This window comes from Zonotrichia albicollis, chromosome 27 (genome assembly GCF_047830755.1).
Source record: "Zonotrichia albicollis isolate bZonAlb1 chromosome 27, bZonAlb1.hap1, whole genome shotgun sequence".
Classification (NCBI taxonomy): Eukaryota; Metazoa; Chordata; class Aves; order Passeriformes; family Passerellidae; genus Zonotrichia; species Zonotrichia albicollis.
In genome coordinates, this window is record NC_133845.1 from 1,242,874 (window position 1) to 1,257,832 (window position 14,959).

The 14,959-nt window shown below is 49.5% G+C and overlaps 1 protein-coding gene across 4 annotated transcripts in view; it reads left to right on the top strand.

Moving 5' to 3' along the window:
* DRD2 (dopamine receptor D2) overlaps positions 1–14,787 on the top strand; it is a 28,582-nt gene extending 13,795 nt beyond the window's left edge. The window contains exons 2-8 of one of the 4 annotated variants that reach the window (XM_074559515.1): positions 6,202–6,530; positions 9,429–9,538; positions 9,919–10,055; positions 10,651–10,841; positions 11,880–11,966; positions 12,590–12,929; positions 13,873–14,787. In XM_074559515.1, coding sequence (XP_074415616.1) covers positions 6,258–6,530; positions 9,429–9,538; positions 9,919–10,055; positions 10,651–10,841; positions 11,880–11,966; positions 12,590–12,929; positions 13,873–14,066 — 1,332 coding nt within the window. In that variant the 5' untranslated portion in view covers positions 6,202–6,257 and the 3' untranslated portion in view covers positions 14,067–14,787. The remainder of the gene's footprint in view (positions 1–6,201; positions 6,531–9,428; positions 9,539–9,918; positions 10,056–10,650; positions 10,842–11,879; positions 11,967–12,589; positions 12,930–13,872) is intronic. The other 3 variants (XM_074559517.1, XM_074559516.1, XM_074559519.1) reach the window with 3 other exon arrangements.
* Positions 14,788–14,959: the final 172 nt, after the last annotated feature.

The following is a 14,959-nucleotide window of genomic DNA, read 5'->3' on the forward strand; positions in this document are numbered from 1 at the left end:
AGAAAGGATACAGAAGAAGGCTAAAAGATAATAATGAAAAACTCCTGAGTCAATTGTTTTGATTTAATGACCATGATTGGTCATTAAATCAAAACAATTCACCTGTTGGATAAATAATCTCCAAACCACATTCCAAAGCGGCAAAACACAGGAGAAGCAAATGAGATAATTATTGTTTTCCATTTTCTCAACTTCCCAGGAGTAGAATCCTGGGCAAAGAGAGTTTTTCAGAAAATGTGATGGTGACAATTATACAGAACTAGGAATGTTTGTGAATCAGAAGTGAGCAATAGCTGCAATTAATACACCCTTGATATCTTGGATAGGAGAGGATCAGGGGAGCGGGGAGCCAGGAGAGAGGCAGAGGAGGAAGATTTTCCAGAGGATTTTAGAAGGAGCTGATGGCCGAACTGTTGCCTTGATCGATACGAAGGCTGCAGTGCTGAAATTAGAATTCAGCCCCCTGAAAGCCCAGCCTGGGCAGGAGTTTTGTAGGAACAGATCTCCAAGGGCTCATAAGACCTAGCTCGAGGAGATTCCTGTGTCAGATTTTTGTCTCCAATTCTGCCCCTGTGTGGGCAGAGGTGCCCAAACTCCTGCTCATGCATTGTGCTGGTTCCTGCAGAGCAGAGAGGGCAGGGCAGGGTGGGAAGCAGAGCTGTGCCTCCCCCAGCCGTGCTCAGAAGCACTCAGGTGTAATTACTGCCAGGCCTCAGTCACGGCTGTCACCTCCCCTGTCACCTCCCTGCTGCATTTGCATCAGCCACAGAGAGCCCGGGGGAGTTGTGGTTATTTAAAGCCACCAGGACCGTGCTGGGTGACTTCTGTGCCAGCTGCTCCGCAGGAGCCTGGGGCAGGGCAGGGCATTTTCAATATTTACAATATTTTCCTTATTCCTGGCCTCTCCTCCTCAGAGCCCGCAGACCTGTCCCCTGAGCAGAAATGAGTAGGAAAAGGTTCTCACTCAGTGCCAGCTGCTCCACACCTTCTCTGCTCTCCAGGGAACCACGACCAGGAATCCACAGCAATTCTGGGCTTGCATGCAAAATAAAAAACAGTGAAACTACTCCAGAAGATGCTTTTTTCCCCCCTCCAAAAACCCCTGAACAGGGAAACAAAGCAGCTCCTCTAAGACATTTCACCCTTCCCTTTTCTTCCACTTTCTCTGTGCCCCAAAGAAACGCTGCGTTTTCCTTCGAGTGGAATATTTTTGTTGCATTCTCAGCGAACACCTTGAGGACAGAAAGGAATGTCAGTTTGACAGCTTCCCATGGCCCATTGATTCCAGAATTCTAGAGCAAAGTGACAACCCCCAGGGAGGCAGCGTTCTGTGCAAATCCCCCTCAGACATTGATTTCTGTGCCAGGGCTGTGGAGAGGCTCTGCCTGCGAGGGATGGGCACCTCTGGGCAGCAGCAATGAGCAGGAAATTTCAATCTGGCAGCACCTGCAGGCCAAAGGCCTTGGGGACAGCAGGTGGAAGCTGGTCTGAGTGGGACATGGCCCTTGGGGATGCTCTCAGTGCTGGCTTTGTCTGCTCTTTCCCTCTTGGGTGCACAATTGTGTCCAAAATCGGGTCTGGAGTCCAGAGGAAAGCTTGGGCCCTGAAATCTCACTCTGAATTCCAGATTTTATCTTAAATGGGTCATGTTGGAGTCCAGAGGAAAGTTGGGTGCTGAAATCTCACCCTGAACTCCTGATTTCATCTTAAATGTGTCATGGCTGAGGCAAAACCTTGGGGGTTCCATGCAGGTACCAAGGCTGGCTGAGGTTTTGGTGGGGAAGCCCCAAACTTTAACCAGGATCAGCCCTGGCAGGGTTTTATTCCTGGAAGGGTTTGCAAGCAGGGCGAAAACCAGAAGGAGAGCTGCAGTTTCTGAGAGGAAAAAGGTTCCAGAAGCTGCCAGAGACACGAAGGGGTTTGCTGGGCCGTGAACATCCCACATTCACTCTCTTGTGCTCTTTCCCCAACCCTGATTAGAGGATCCATCAGGAGGAGCCAAGGGGAAATATTGGCACAGCAAATGAACATTTTCCAGTTGGATCTCTGGAAAAGCAGGGGGAGCTGCCAGCAGAGGAGGGCAGAGCCCTGGCTCTGCACTGCAGCCCCTCGCCTTGTCCCTGGGAATTCTGCAGATTCCCCCCTGCTCCAGCACAAACACACAGGACTCTTGATTTCTAAAGCAGAAAAGCTGAATCATTATCATATATCTTATATTTTTATAGGGATATCAGAAGGCACTGTGTTAAATCAAATTGACTAATGATTTTTTTTGTTACTTAATTTATTGGTTATAAAATGTCTCTGTGTGTACGTGTCAGGACTTTTTCTTTATTTAGGTGTTTACATTTTTATTTTGCAGATTCTTATGTGACAGAATTTTGTTTTAAGAGGTGTGAATTGTTTCCTTACTGGAATAGACTGTCGTGTTAACTGATTTTTATTTTCATTATTCATTTACATGGGAACTTACCAGCTATCTGCTAGGTCAGCCAGAGTATCAGGGCTTAAACTGTATTTTAAAAATAACGGTATGACTGTAGTTTAAAACTGTATTAAAAATTTTTTTAAAATATAAAAATAAAAATTAATTATAAATAATAATTATAAATAATATAATACCATAATTATTATAATTATATATAAAAAAGCCTTTTAGAAGGCTTTTTTTGGTATGGTATTAGAGATGTCCCAGCCTCCAGCTGCTGGGGAACTGCTTGCAGAGAGGTTTTTCTGGAGCAGGGAGGGTGATGAGGATGATGAGGATGATGAGGATGATGAGGATGAGCAGCAGGGAGGAGCAGCAGGGTGCTGCTGCACTGCTGCCATCAAACAAACACGAGGCTGCAACCTTGCATTCCCTGTCCTGCCCTTGACCCTGCAGCTAATCCATGGCTGGATCAGCTCAGCCACCTGGAAATCTCTGGGGTGGGAATTACAGTGGCTTTGCTGCCCTTAATTCTCAGGGGAATTTGTTCCTTTTTGGGCTCTTTCTTCCCCAAACCAAGGCTCTGTTTTATCTCTGTACAGGAACTTCACCCAGGCCAGAGCCAGGTGCTGTTTGTGCCTTTTCCCCAGAAAATGCAGCTTTTGGGCAGTGCAGGAAAAAGCCTCCCTCTCCCCCCCAGCTCTTTAAGTGCTTCTTTCTTTATTTCTCCTTTCTTACCTCTTTCTGAGGAACTGTCAGCACTGAAATCAAAATTGCTCCTCAAAGCAGGGCTGAGACTCACAAACCTCCCTAATGGCCACCAAGAATGCTGCCAGCTCTGGGCTGGGGAAAAGGAGGTTCTTTTTAGCACTAAAAACTCCACTGAAAGTTCTTTTTAGTTCTAAAAACTCAAACTTTCCAAAGCTGGGAATTTACAGAGTTGTCCATGTAACTGTAGCTTGTACCACGGGGATGTGTACTGAATACAGCCTTTAATTGTGTCATCACACAGTTTTAATTTAAACAGTTTTCATTTCTAGGTTTTAATTTCTAGGTTTTGGTGTTTAGGTTTCCCTATTTCATGCAAAATATTTGGAACTGTCCTTCTCTTTCATTTTCCCAAATTAAAACTTCTTTTATTTTAATAGAAACACCAAATCTTTTCTTTTGTACAATATTCAAACATTAACTTTCCCCATGATGCATATAAAGGCAAAAATTATTACTGTGAAAATAGTTCTATTTAAAGAAAAAAAAAACTCTGGGGAAAAATAGAGAAGGAAATGAAAGGAAATGTTGATTGCTTTACCCAGGGATTTTTACACACTCCCTGAGCACCATTGAGGAAACTCCTGATGAATGGACACGAGATGAGCTATAAATGCCTCCTCCAATCCAGCAGGGAGCTGGAGCAGCCCGGCAAGGGCTGGGATTGCTGAGCCCATCTCCATCTGTGGCCTTTCCTTTCCAAAGCCAATTTTCTTCCTGAACTCACAGCAAAATCAGCCCAGGCCCAAGGGGCTGCTCCTGCCCATCTCCAACCCTTGCACACCTCAAAGACACTTCTCCATGCCCCTGCTTTTTTTAAAATCTCCTTTTTTTTGTCCCACCCTGCATTTTCTGCATGGTTCTGCCTCCTCGAGATAGTTTTGCATTATGAAAGGGCAACAGGAGAGGAGAAAAAACTGTTGCTGTATTTAGCATTGATTTTTCCCCTTCACTCTGAGTCACAGAAGCTAACATTTAATTAATTTCTGACACTTTGACAGCTCCTAAGAAGACATTTGTAGAGCTATCAAGTGCTGCTGATAGCACTGTCAGACAGACACTTTTTGAATTATCAGCTATTAAGGACCCATATGCAACAAATTTCCAAGGATTATTATCCAAATTGTTCTCTGAATGAGAAAAGCACACAAAAGCTCAGTGAAACATAAAGAAACCATTGTTCCCAGGTGAATTTGATATTTGCAAATGTTTTGCTATTTTGATCACTTACGTGGTTTAATAAATCGAAGTCACTTTGTCTTTTTATTAAGGAAATTAAGTGGCCTTGGTTTGGGGTGTCTGAGAGCAGGGCCAGATCTCCAGTGTGGTCTTGGTGGAGATGCAGCTTGGGAAACATGGAATATTTGATCAAACATGGAATATTTGACCCTTCATCAAATGGAAATTTTAATCCTTCCATTAAACATGGAATATTTGACCTTTCCCTCAAACATGGAATATTTGTCCCTTCCCTCAAAGATGGAATATTTGATCCTTCCACCAAACATGGAATATTTGACCCTTCCATCAAATGGAATATTTGATCCTTCCCTCAAACATGGAATATTTCATCCTTCCATTAAACATGGAATATTTCATCCTTCCATTAAACGTAGAATATTTCATTCTTCCATCAAACATGGAATATTTGGTCCTTTGGAATTTAGGGGTTTTTCTTCCCCATTGTTTCTTTCATCTTTCAGTGTCTAATTTCATTTTCTCAGCAATCCCAAAGTTTATTTGTAAAAGCAAATATCTTTTTCCATTCATCAATCAGTGGAATCCTTCCCATTGTTTCTTTTCTCTCCCAGTGCTGGTTTTATCCACCAGCAGAGCCACAGCTTGTCTGGAAACACAAATTTCCCATTTCTCTCACCAGGAAAGCAGAGTTCCCAGTGCCAGGAGCCGCTGAGGGCTGTGGGGTGGCAGCAGTGCTGTCCCCACCGTGTCCCCCTTCACTGTCACCTCTCGGGGGCAATGGCAGAGGCAGCACAGCCCAGCCCTGCCTGCAAAAGCTGCTGCTGTCAACTTCCATCATTGTCAGTATTCCGGGTTTAAAATTTATTTATTTCACTGCTGGAGGAAAAAAAAAAAAAAGAGGAAAATACAGAAGAAAAAAATGAAAGGAATACAGCCCAGAGCTCCACGAAGCACATGGAAAATAAACAAATTGGGTCAAGGCACTTGTGCCCTGGACTGCGCACACCTCAGAGGGAGCAGGGGATGGCAGGGACAGAACATCAGAACAGCCCAGGCACTCTGAGCCAGCTGGAACACAGAGCTACTGCCACAGAAACCTGGGCTGAGCTGGAAATAAAACCAACTTCTGCAATCCCTGCCTGGGTCAGGAAATAAAACCAACTTCTGCAATCCCTGCCCGGCTCAGCAGCTCTGCATCCATCCCATTTCTAGCCAAATATTACAACAGGCTTCAGGGAATTCACAGAATCACTGGGTTGGGAGAGACCTCAAAGATCATCAAATCCAACCCAGCCCCAGCACCTCAGCTAAACCCTGGCACCCAGTGCCACATCCAGGCTTTGTAAACACACCCAGGGATGGGGACTCCACCATTCCCATTCCCTGGGAATTGCCAAAATTCCCAGAATTCACAGAATCACAGAATGACCAGGTTGGAAGAGACCTCAAAGATCATTGAGTCCAACCCATCCCTAACACCTCAGCTAAACCCTGGCACCCAGTGCCACATCCATGCTTTGTTAAACACATCAGGGATGGTAACTCCACCATTCCCATTCCCTGGGAATTCCCAAAATTCCCCCAAATTCACAGAATTCAGAGAATCACTGGGTTGGAAGAGACCTTAAAGACCAAGTCCAACCCAGCCCTAACACCTCAGCTAAACCCTGGCACCCAGTGCCACATCCAGGCTTTGTTAAACACACGCAGGGATGGGGACTCCAGCACCTCCTTGGGCAGACCATGAGCAAGGCAGCAAAAACCTGATTTATTTTTTCCATTTTCATTTCCCTTGCTGACCCAAGGGCCTGTGCAACACCTGTGTGGCAGGGTGGAGCTGGCAGCTGGCACTGGGGCCCCCATGGATCCCCTCAACCTCTCGTGGTACGACGGGGACAGGAACTGGAGCAGGGCCCTGAACGCCTCGGAGGCGGCGCACAGGCCGCACTACAACTACTACGCCATGCTGCTGGCCCTCCTCATCTTCATCATCGTCTTCGGCAACGTCCTGGTGTGCATGGCAGTGTCCAGGGAGAGGGCCCTGCAGACCACCACCAACTACCTGATCGTCAGCCTGGCTGTGGCCGACCTGCTGGTGGCCACGCTCTGCATGCCCTGGGTGGTCTACATGGAGGTAAGGGCTCGGAGCTGGCCTGAGGGAGGCTGGGGAGGGTGTAGCAGCCTGGAAATCGGCCTCCTGAATTCCTCCACAAGCGATTTTCATGCCCTAAATACACAGGTTTTGTTCCCTGAAGTGCAGGTTTTTTCGTTCCCAAAATTGCATTTTTTTCCATTCCTGAAATTGTAGCTTTCTCATACCCGAAATTGCATTTTTTTCCTGAAACTGTATATTTTTCATCCCCAAAATCGCAGTTTTTTTCCACTCCTAAAATTGTAGCTTTTTCATCCCCAAAATTGCATTTTTTAACTCTTCCTGAAATTGTAGCTTCTTCACTCCCAAAATTGCATTTTTTAACTCTTCCTGAAATTGTGTCTTTCTCATTTCCAAAATTACGGGTTTTTTCCCATTCCTGAAATTGTAGCTTTTTCATTCCCAAAACTGCATTTTTTTCTGTTCCTGAAACTGTAGCTTTTTCATTCCCAAATTTGCAATTTCTCTGTTCCTGAAATTATAATTTCTTCATTCCCAAAATTGCATTTTTTCCCATTCCTGAAATTGTAGCTTTCTCATCCCCCAAATTGCCATTTTTTCTCATTCCTGAAACTGTAGCTTTCTCATCCGCAAAATTGCCATTTTTTTCCAGGAGAAGGATGGGAGAGCAGGTAGCTTGAAACCCCACTGCTGCTCAGAGGACTAAATCACAGCCCAATTGCACCAGAAATTCGGGGTCAAGAGGGAAAGAATCCCAATTTTGTGTTCAAAACTCCGCCATGGGTATCACACTGAAACCACAGGGAATTTGTGGAGGTGGAAGGGACCCACAAGGATCATTGAATCCAGCAATCAGAAGAAAAATAAAAATAAAAAGCAATCAAGGCCCTGTTTCTGAAGGGCTGCAGAAAGGCAACTGTGGAAGTTGAAGCAGGATGGGAAACCACAGCTTTCTGTCACAGTGCGGGGGGAAAAAAATCACTTTTCACAGCACAAACCATGCTGAGTTTCCAGGCGCCCACCCATGGGAGGGATGATAACACAGGGAGGAGAGCAGGGGAAGGAACCATCATCAGTGAGCCCAGTGAGTCCTGATGCAAGCAAAACAAAGCCAGTGATGTGGCACGGGCTGTGGGAGAGCGCAGCGCTAATTATCCCTGAGTTAATGATTGTTTTCATGGCACTGGAGAACCGGAGCCTCATTAAGTGGCCACGGGCTGGTGGAGGCAGGCTCTGCCTCTGGGGCTGCATCTCCTTCTGTTCTGCTCCTTCTATTCCACTTATTCCACCAGTTTGAAGCAGAGGTTGATGCTGGGAGAAGCTCCTGTTCCCTCAGATCCAGCCAGAAGGATCTCTCAGACCATTTTAAATTTTAAGGCAGAAGAATAAACCACAAATGATGCAAAATTCTCTCCCTTTTCTGGGCTCATGAGCAGGATTGGTCAGGAACCACATTTGCCTTCATCTACCAGCTGGGACAGTTTCCTCCAGGTTTTGTGTCACAAGCTTGACCTAAAAATCAAACTCAAAATTAACACTTGAGAAAACCCCAGCCTTGGCGCACACAGATCTTTCACCCCCAAATTTTGGAGCACAATGAAAACACCAAGAGAAAGAACTGTGCAGTTCCCAGCTTCCCCCAAACCATGCCCTCAGGAAATCGGTTCCACAGAGGTTTGGATCTGGCTGGAAACCTTTGCCTTTGGGCAAATTCTCCTCAAAGTTCCTGATGTAACTGTCTCTTAAGTGCTTTTTTAATCACTGAGTATTCATCTGTCACTCAGGCTTCAATGCAGTCATTCTCCCTTCTTTATGCTGCCTATGGTTATGTATATCAGAGCAGAAATAACTGAAGAATAGATATCTTATTCATTCTATTTTCAAATGCAGTAGGGCTCTATTTTTGTTAGAGGGAAATATACTTTTTTTTCATCACATGTCAAACACAGCAGTCCGAATAATTGCTATTAAACTTAATTGGCAAAGTTCAGCTTCAACAGCAAGAGAAGTGAGGAGAAAAAAGGCTACTGGTGCCTAGAAGTGTTATCATTAGTTCTTTGTCTTTAGCACTTCGTGTGGAGTGTTACAGGCTTTTCACTCTGAATTAAACTCATTTTCTTCACCAAAAATAAAAGAGATAAAGGTGAGGAATGCCTACCCCGATTTTTTAAACTAAGAAATGAAAGGAAGCTCTTGCTTGTCTGCTGCTGACCTTTGCTGGGTGTAATCGGAAAAACTGTCTGGGAAAAAGCTGTGAGTAAAATCAGAGGTGCTTGGGAGTGAAAATGGATGTGTTTCCCTCCTCATTCTGCCTTGAAATGCTTCAGGGAGCTGTTTAAGCTCCTTTATCTTCCCTTGTGAGCCCAGGTTTGTGCTGGGGCTGCCCAAACCCACAGGGTGGAAGCACAGCAGCCCCTTGGAAGGGGCAGAGCTCTGCCTCTGACCCAGCACAGCCCCAGCCACCCACCAGCCTCTCCATCTTCGTGCCAAACTCTCATTTTGTGCCCCACCAGCAGCCCAGCCCCAGGGATTGCTCCCCAACCCCAGGGATTGCTCTCCAACCCCAGGGTTTGATCTCCAGCCCCAGGGATTGCTCACTAACCCCAAGGAATTGCTCATAACCCCAAGGAATTGCTCACTAACCCCAGGGATTGCTCTCCAGCCCCAAGGATTGCTCTCCAGCCCCAGGGTTTGATCTCCAGCCCCAGGGATTGCTCTCCAGCCCCAGGGATTGCTCTCCAGCCCCAGGGATTGTTCTCCAGCCCCAGGAATTGCTCACTAACCCCAGGGATTGCTCTCCAGCCCCAGGGTTTGATCTCCAGCCCCAGGGATTGCTCTTCAGCCCCAGGGATTGTTCTCCAGCCCCAGGGATTGCTCTCCAGCCCCAGGGATTGCTCACCACCCATCCTCTCTCTGCAGGTGGTTGGGGAGTGGCGGTTCAGCCGCATCCACTGCGATATCTTTGTCACCCTGGATGTCATGATGTGCACTGCCAGCATCCTCAACCTCTGTGCCATCAGCATCGACAGGTGAGGGCTCTGTGCCAAACCCAGGCTGGCCAGTCCCAGCCGCCTCTGTGGGACTCAGAGGCTGGAAAACTGTGGGAGTTATTGAAGAGCATCCTAGAGAATCTCGATGAGCTGTGAGCAGGGGGCTCTGTCAGGAGGCACAGAAACTGCTCCTGGGGGTGCAGATGGAATTGCTCTGTGCTCCCTGGGTCTGGCCCTGCTCTTTGTACTCTGGGATGGTGCAGCAGGCGTTGGTGGGATGGTGGGAGGAGAACACCAGGAGCTGACCCAGCCTCACCCTCCTGGCGTGGCTGCAGCCCCCTGGCACACATGCCCTGTGCTTGGTGGGCAGTGGCAGCCCTGGCAGGGTGACAGCAGCCTGGGGGATGTGTCCCCTGCAGGTACACGGCCGTGGCCATGCCCATGCTCTACAACACCCGCTACAGCTCCAAGCGCAGGGTCACCGTCATGATCGCCGTGGTCTGGGTGCTCTCCTTTGCCATCTCCTGCCCGCTCCTCTTCGGCCTCAACAACACAGGTGAGGGCTCTGGCACCTGCAGCTGCCTCCTGCTGTCCCCCCAGACGGGCAGGAATAAAGGTGGGATCGGGTCTGAGGTATATTTGAAATGTTCTGTCCCTCTGCCACCTGCAGCTGGCTCCTGCTGTACTCCTGGTTCCCCAGACAGGCAGGAACGAAGGTGGGATCAGGTCTGAGGTGTACTGAAGTGTTCTCTCCCTCTGCCACCCCTCACTATTTGCATGCTCATTCTGGGTCTGTTTCATCTCCAGCTGTTCCAGAGCAGGGTTTCAGTCTCACCAGAACTGAGGTGATGCAGAAGTTCACACAACACCAGTCTGTGTTTACCTTAACATTTGTCCACTAGAAATTCAAAATCCTCCTTCTATTAAAACACACAAAAAGGAAAGCCATGGGACAGAACCTTCCCTGAGGCAGCAGAGAAAAGGTCTGGCAGTCCAGGCAGCAGTTTCCTGGGAATGTTGGGCTGGATCCAGCATGGGGCCTGCAGTGCTGAGCTGCAAGGCAAGGAGCAGCCAGGACTTTCGGGGGGATGTGACTCCCTCCAGCCCGAGGGCAGCTGGGGACACCAACACTGAGAGGTTTTCTCTTGCAGATGAGAAGGAGTGCATCATTGGCAACCCTGCCTTCGTGGTGTACTCCTCCATCGTGTCCTTCTACGTGCCCTTCATGGTGACGCTGCTGGTGTACGTGCAGATCTACATCGTGCTGCGGCGGCGCAGGAAGCGCGTCAGCACCAAGCGCAGCAGCCACGTGCTGGACTCGGACACGCAGGCCCCCCTGAAGGTAGCCAGCCTCCACAGCCTCCCCCTGCCCTGCTGCCCCTGCCCCACGCCGCCCTGCCTGGGGCAGAGCTCCCACAGCTGGGTGCTGGGGCCTGTTTGGGGTCCCAGCTGCACTCTCTGGGGTCTCGGCTCACTGGCTGCGGCTCCTCGGGCTTCCCTGGATTTTGGGGATGATCCAGCAGCAGATCTGCACCAGGAGATGCTGCAGTGACCCCCAGCATTGCCTTGGGCTGGGCTGGGGTAGCCAAGAACAGAGGCTGCACCGTTGTGTGAGTCAGTCCTGCAGGATCACAGACGCGAGGAGTGGTTTGGGTCAGGAGGGACACTAAAGCCCATGGGCAGGGACACCTTCCACCATTCCGGGTGGCTCCAAGCCCATCCAACCTGGCCTTGGACACTGGCCAGGATCCAGGGGCAGCCACAGCTGCTCTGGGCACCCTGTGCCAGGGCCTGTCCACCCTCACAGGGAGGAATTTCTCCCTGATACCCAATCTAAACACCCTCCTTTAGCTCAAGGCCATTCCCTCCTGCCCCACCACTCCAAGTCCCTCTCCAGCTCTCCTGAATCCCCCTTTAGGGGCTGTCAGGTGTCCCCAGAGCTCGGTGGCAGCGCCTGGGGTGCACAGCTCCTCTCTGGGAAGCACAGCTCTGCAGCACCAGCCTGTCCCTGCAGGAGCTGTGTGTGAGGGAGCCCAGCTGGGCGGGCTGGCTGTGAACCCACTTGTCAAAGCAGGGCTCTGGCAGCACACACAGCACAGCCCGGGGGATGCTCCAGCTCCACACCCTGCTGCCTGCAGAGGAGGCGGCCAGACAGGGACACACAGACACAGCAGAGCTCCGTGGCCTCCTTGTTCTGGTGGCAGCCTCCATCCCTGCTCCTCCACAGCATTCTCCATCCACCTCTCCATCCTGCTCGGCTCCGAGCCGCGCTGCTGAACTCCTGACTCATCCCTTTGTGTTCCCACGTGCCTCCCTTACCAGCTTCCCTTCCCAACCCCTCTCTGCCTGTGTAACCTCTGAGCTGGTGCTTGCCCCTTAGGACAAATGCACTCATCCAGAAGACGTCAAGCTCTGCACAGTTATTGTGAAGTCCAATGGGAGCTTCCAAGTTAATAAGCGCAAAGTGGTGAGTGTTAAAGAGAAGTGGGAGCTTTCCAGAGCCTTCAGCCTTCCCCTTCTCCCTCAGGACACGAGGTTCATTTATGTAGGGTGGGAGAAAAATAAACCTAAGAGCAAAGGTTACCATTCAATCTCAAAATTTAAATAGTCTTCCCATTCCTTGGAGTGAAGCAGGGGGTTTAAGCTCACAGAGCTCACAAAGCCAGATTAAGCTCACCAAAAGATCAGCTCTAAAAGCCACGGCATTTGAACATTTTTATGCTTTTGATTTCCTTCTTCTCTCTGTTATTTAAATCTTCTACTGCATTGGCTTTGTTGGGTTTTGGTTGCCGATTCCATTTTTATTTATTTTCACTCTGAAAACCTGAACAAAATCTGTAGAGAGTGGAGACAGCGTCTCCCCCATTTCTGAGCCTCTTTGTGCCAAAAAGGAGAATCCTCCAGTGCAGCTCTGTCCATCCCATCTGCCCAGAACACCCCAACACAGCACAGCCCTTTCTCCAGGCAGGGAGGGAGAAGAGGGACTGACTGTTCTCCAGCATCATCCAGCTTCACTCTGTAAGGAATGCTCGTTGCTCCTCTCTGTGTATTTACCTGTCATTATGTTGTGGACATTTGATTCTTGTCCAGGAGGCAGAGAGTCACATAGAAGAGATGGAAATGGAGATGGTGTCCAGTACCAGTCCCCCTGAGAAAACGGCCCTCAAACCCACAGCACCAAGTAACCACCAGTTGATTGTGCCAGTTGCTTCTAATCGGGGCAACAACTCTACCCTGCAGGCACCCCTGAGCAGCCCTGGGAAGGTGGAGAAGAATGGCCATGCCAAAGAATCCCACCACACAGCCAAGGTCTTCGAGATCCACTCCCTGCCCAACGGCAAGACGAGGAACTTGCTCAAGGCCGTCATCAGGAGGAAAATGTCCCAGCAGAAGGAGAAGAAAGCCACGCAGATGCTGGCCATCGTGCTCGGTGAGAGCGTGCCCTGCCTGCCCTGGGCTCCCTGCAGAAACCCCTGGCCCGTGCAGGCTGATTTTCCAACCCCCCAGAACTCATTTCCCTTCACACAGCAGAGGATGGCAGGCAAAGTGTGCTGGTGTTCACAGGGGTCCCAGGATGAGGGAAGAGATGAGAATAATGACTCCATGTTTCAGAAGGCTTGATTTATTATTTTCTTATTTTATTTATTATTTATTATTTTATTGATTTATTATTATTATTTTATTATATATATATTATATTAAAACTATACTAAAAGAATAGAAGAAAGAATTTCATCAGAAGGCTAGCTAAGAATAGAAAAGGAATGGAATGGTAACAAAGGCTTCTGACTGACCGAGACAGTCTGGACAGCCGGACTGTGATTGGTCATTAATTAGAAACAACCCCATGAGACCAATCCCAGATGCACCTGTTGCATTCCACAGCAGCAGATAACCATTGTTTGCTTTTTGTTCCTGAGGCCTCTCAGCTGCTCAGGAGAAAAAAACCCTAAGGAAAGGATTTTTCATAAAAGATGTGTGTGACAGGCAAAGGGCTGCCCATGGGTGCACAGTGCACTAAGCTGGCACAGTGCTGCACCAAGGGTGCCCAAAGCTGCCCCTCTCAGGTCCATCTGAGCTCCCAAAATCAGGGAAGAGCTCCTGGGCTTTCTGAAATAAAAGGCAGCAGAGCTCAGCAGAGCTGGCACCTTGAAGGGCAGAGTTTCTGCTGTGTCTGAGCTCATTCCATGAGCAGAGGAGTTCCTTAGTGCCAGGGCAGAACGCAGAGCAGGACGCTGAGCACACAAACACAAATCCCATTCCTCTGTGAAATAAAGTCCCCATCCACCAAAGACAACCTCGCTGTTCTCCCAGCCCGAGAACCCGCCCAGCTTTCAGCCATCAAACTCCTCCTCTCTCCTTTTCCCCCCCAGGTGTTTTCATCATCTGCTGGCTCCCCTTCTTCATCACTCACATCCTGAACATGCACTGCGACTGCAACATCCCGCCGGCCATGTACAGCGCCTTCACGTGGCTCGGCTACGTCAACAGCGCTGTCAACCCCATTATCTACACCACCTTCAACATCGAGTTTCGCAAGGCTTTCATGAAGATCCTCCACTGCTAAAGCCACAAACAGCGCCCGCTTTTATTTAGGAACGGAGGGGGAAGAGGGAGCGATGCCATCCGTGCCGGGGAGGGGGCTGGAGCTCTGGAGCTGGGCACCGCGCGGTGCCCGGGCACCTGGTGGGGCTGGAATGAGGCGGGAGGGTGTCTCACCTCTCTGGGTGACCTCTGGACCGGCCCCCAGGGCGCTTTTCAGAGCCAGCCTCGCGCTGTGTTGGAAGTGGAGGTGCAGGAACCGAGGAGCTCTCGCTCGGTTCTCGCCCGTGGCCACCGCCCGGCCTGGAGGGCACTGTGGACACAGGGTGGCCACGGGGCAGCAGGAGGTAGCGCTGGGTACAACTCTCACCAAAGACAAGGCCATGCTTCCCCCTGGCAGCAGGAGCCAGCCAGGGCCTCTGCAAGCTCCGTGCAATAGCTTTGCCTTCACCTCGAGCTGACTCACCCGGTGTTTAACTGCTGAAGCCTTCAGAAATCCCACAAAAACCAACCCAAGAACTTTCAGAGGTCCCCAGATGGGTCGAGAAGGTTCTGCCACCCCCAGACCCTGCAGCAGTGGGAGCCTACGAGCCATGGGTGGAAGGGAGAAGGGGGCACCAGTCTCACATCAAACCATCGGTGTAAATAGGAATGAATAGGATGGATTGTGGAGCCCCAAGCCAAAAAAAAAAAAAAAAAAGAGATGGAGAGAGAGAAACTCAAGGAGTGGAACCTTGTCTTGCATGGTGTACATCCAACAGGACCCCCTCAGCTCCCATCAGTGATTTCTGCCCACCAGCATCTCATCTCCAGGCTCTGCCCAGGTGACAGCAGGGCAGGGTGGCAGCGTGGTGAATGTACAGACACGAGGACACTGTGCCAGGGGGCACCCTGAGCACCCAGCCAGGCCAGGGCTGC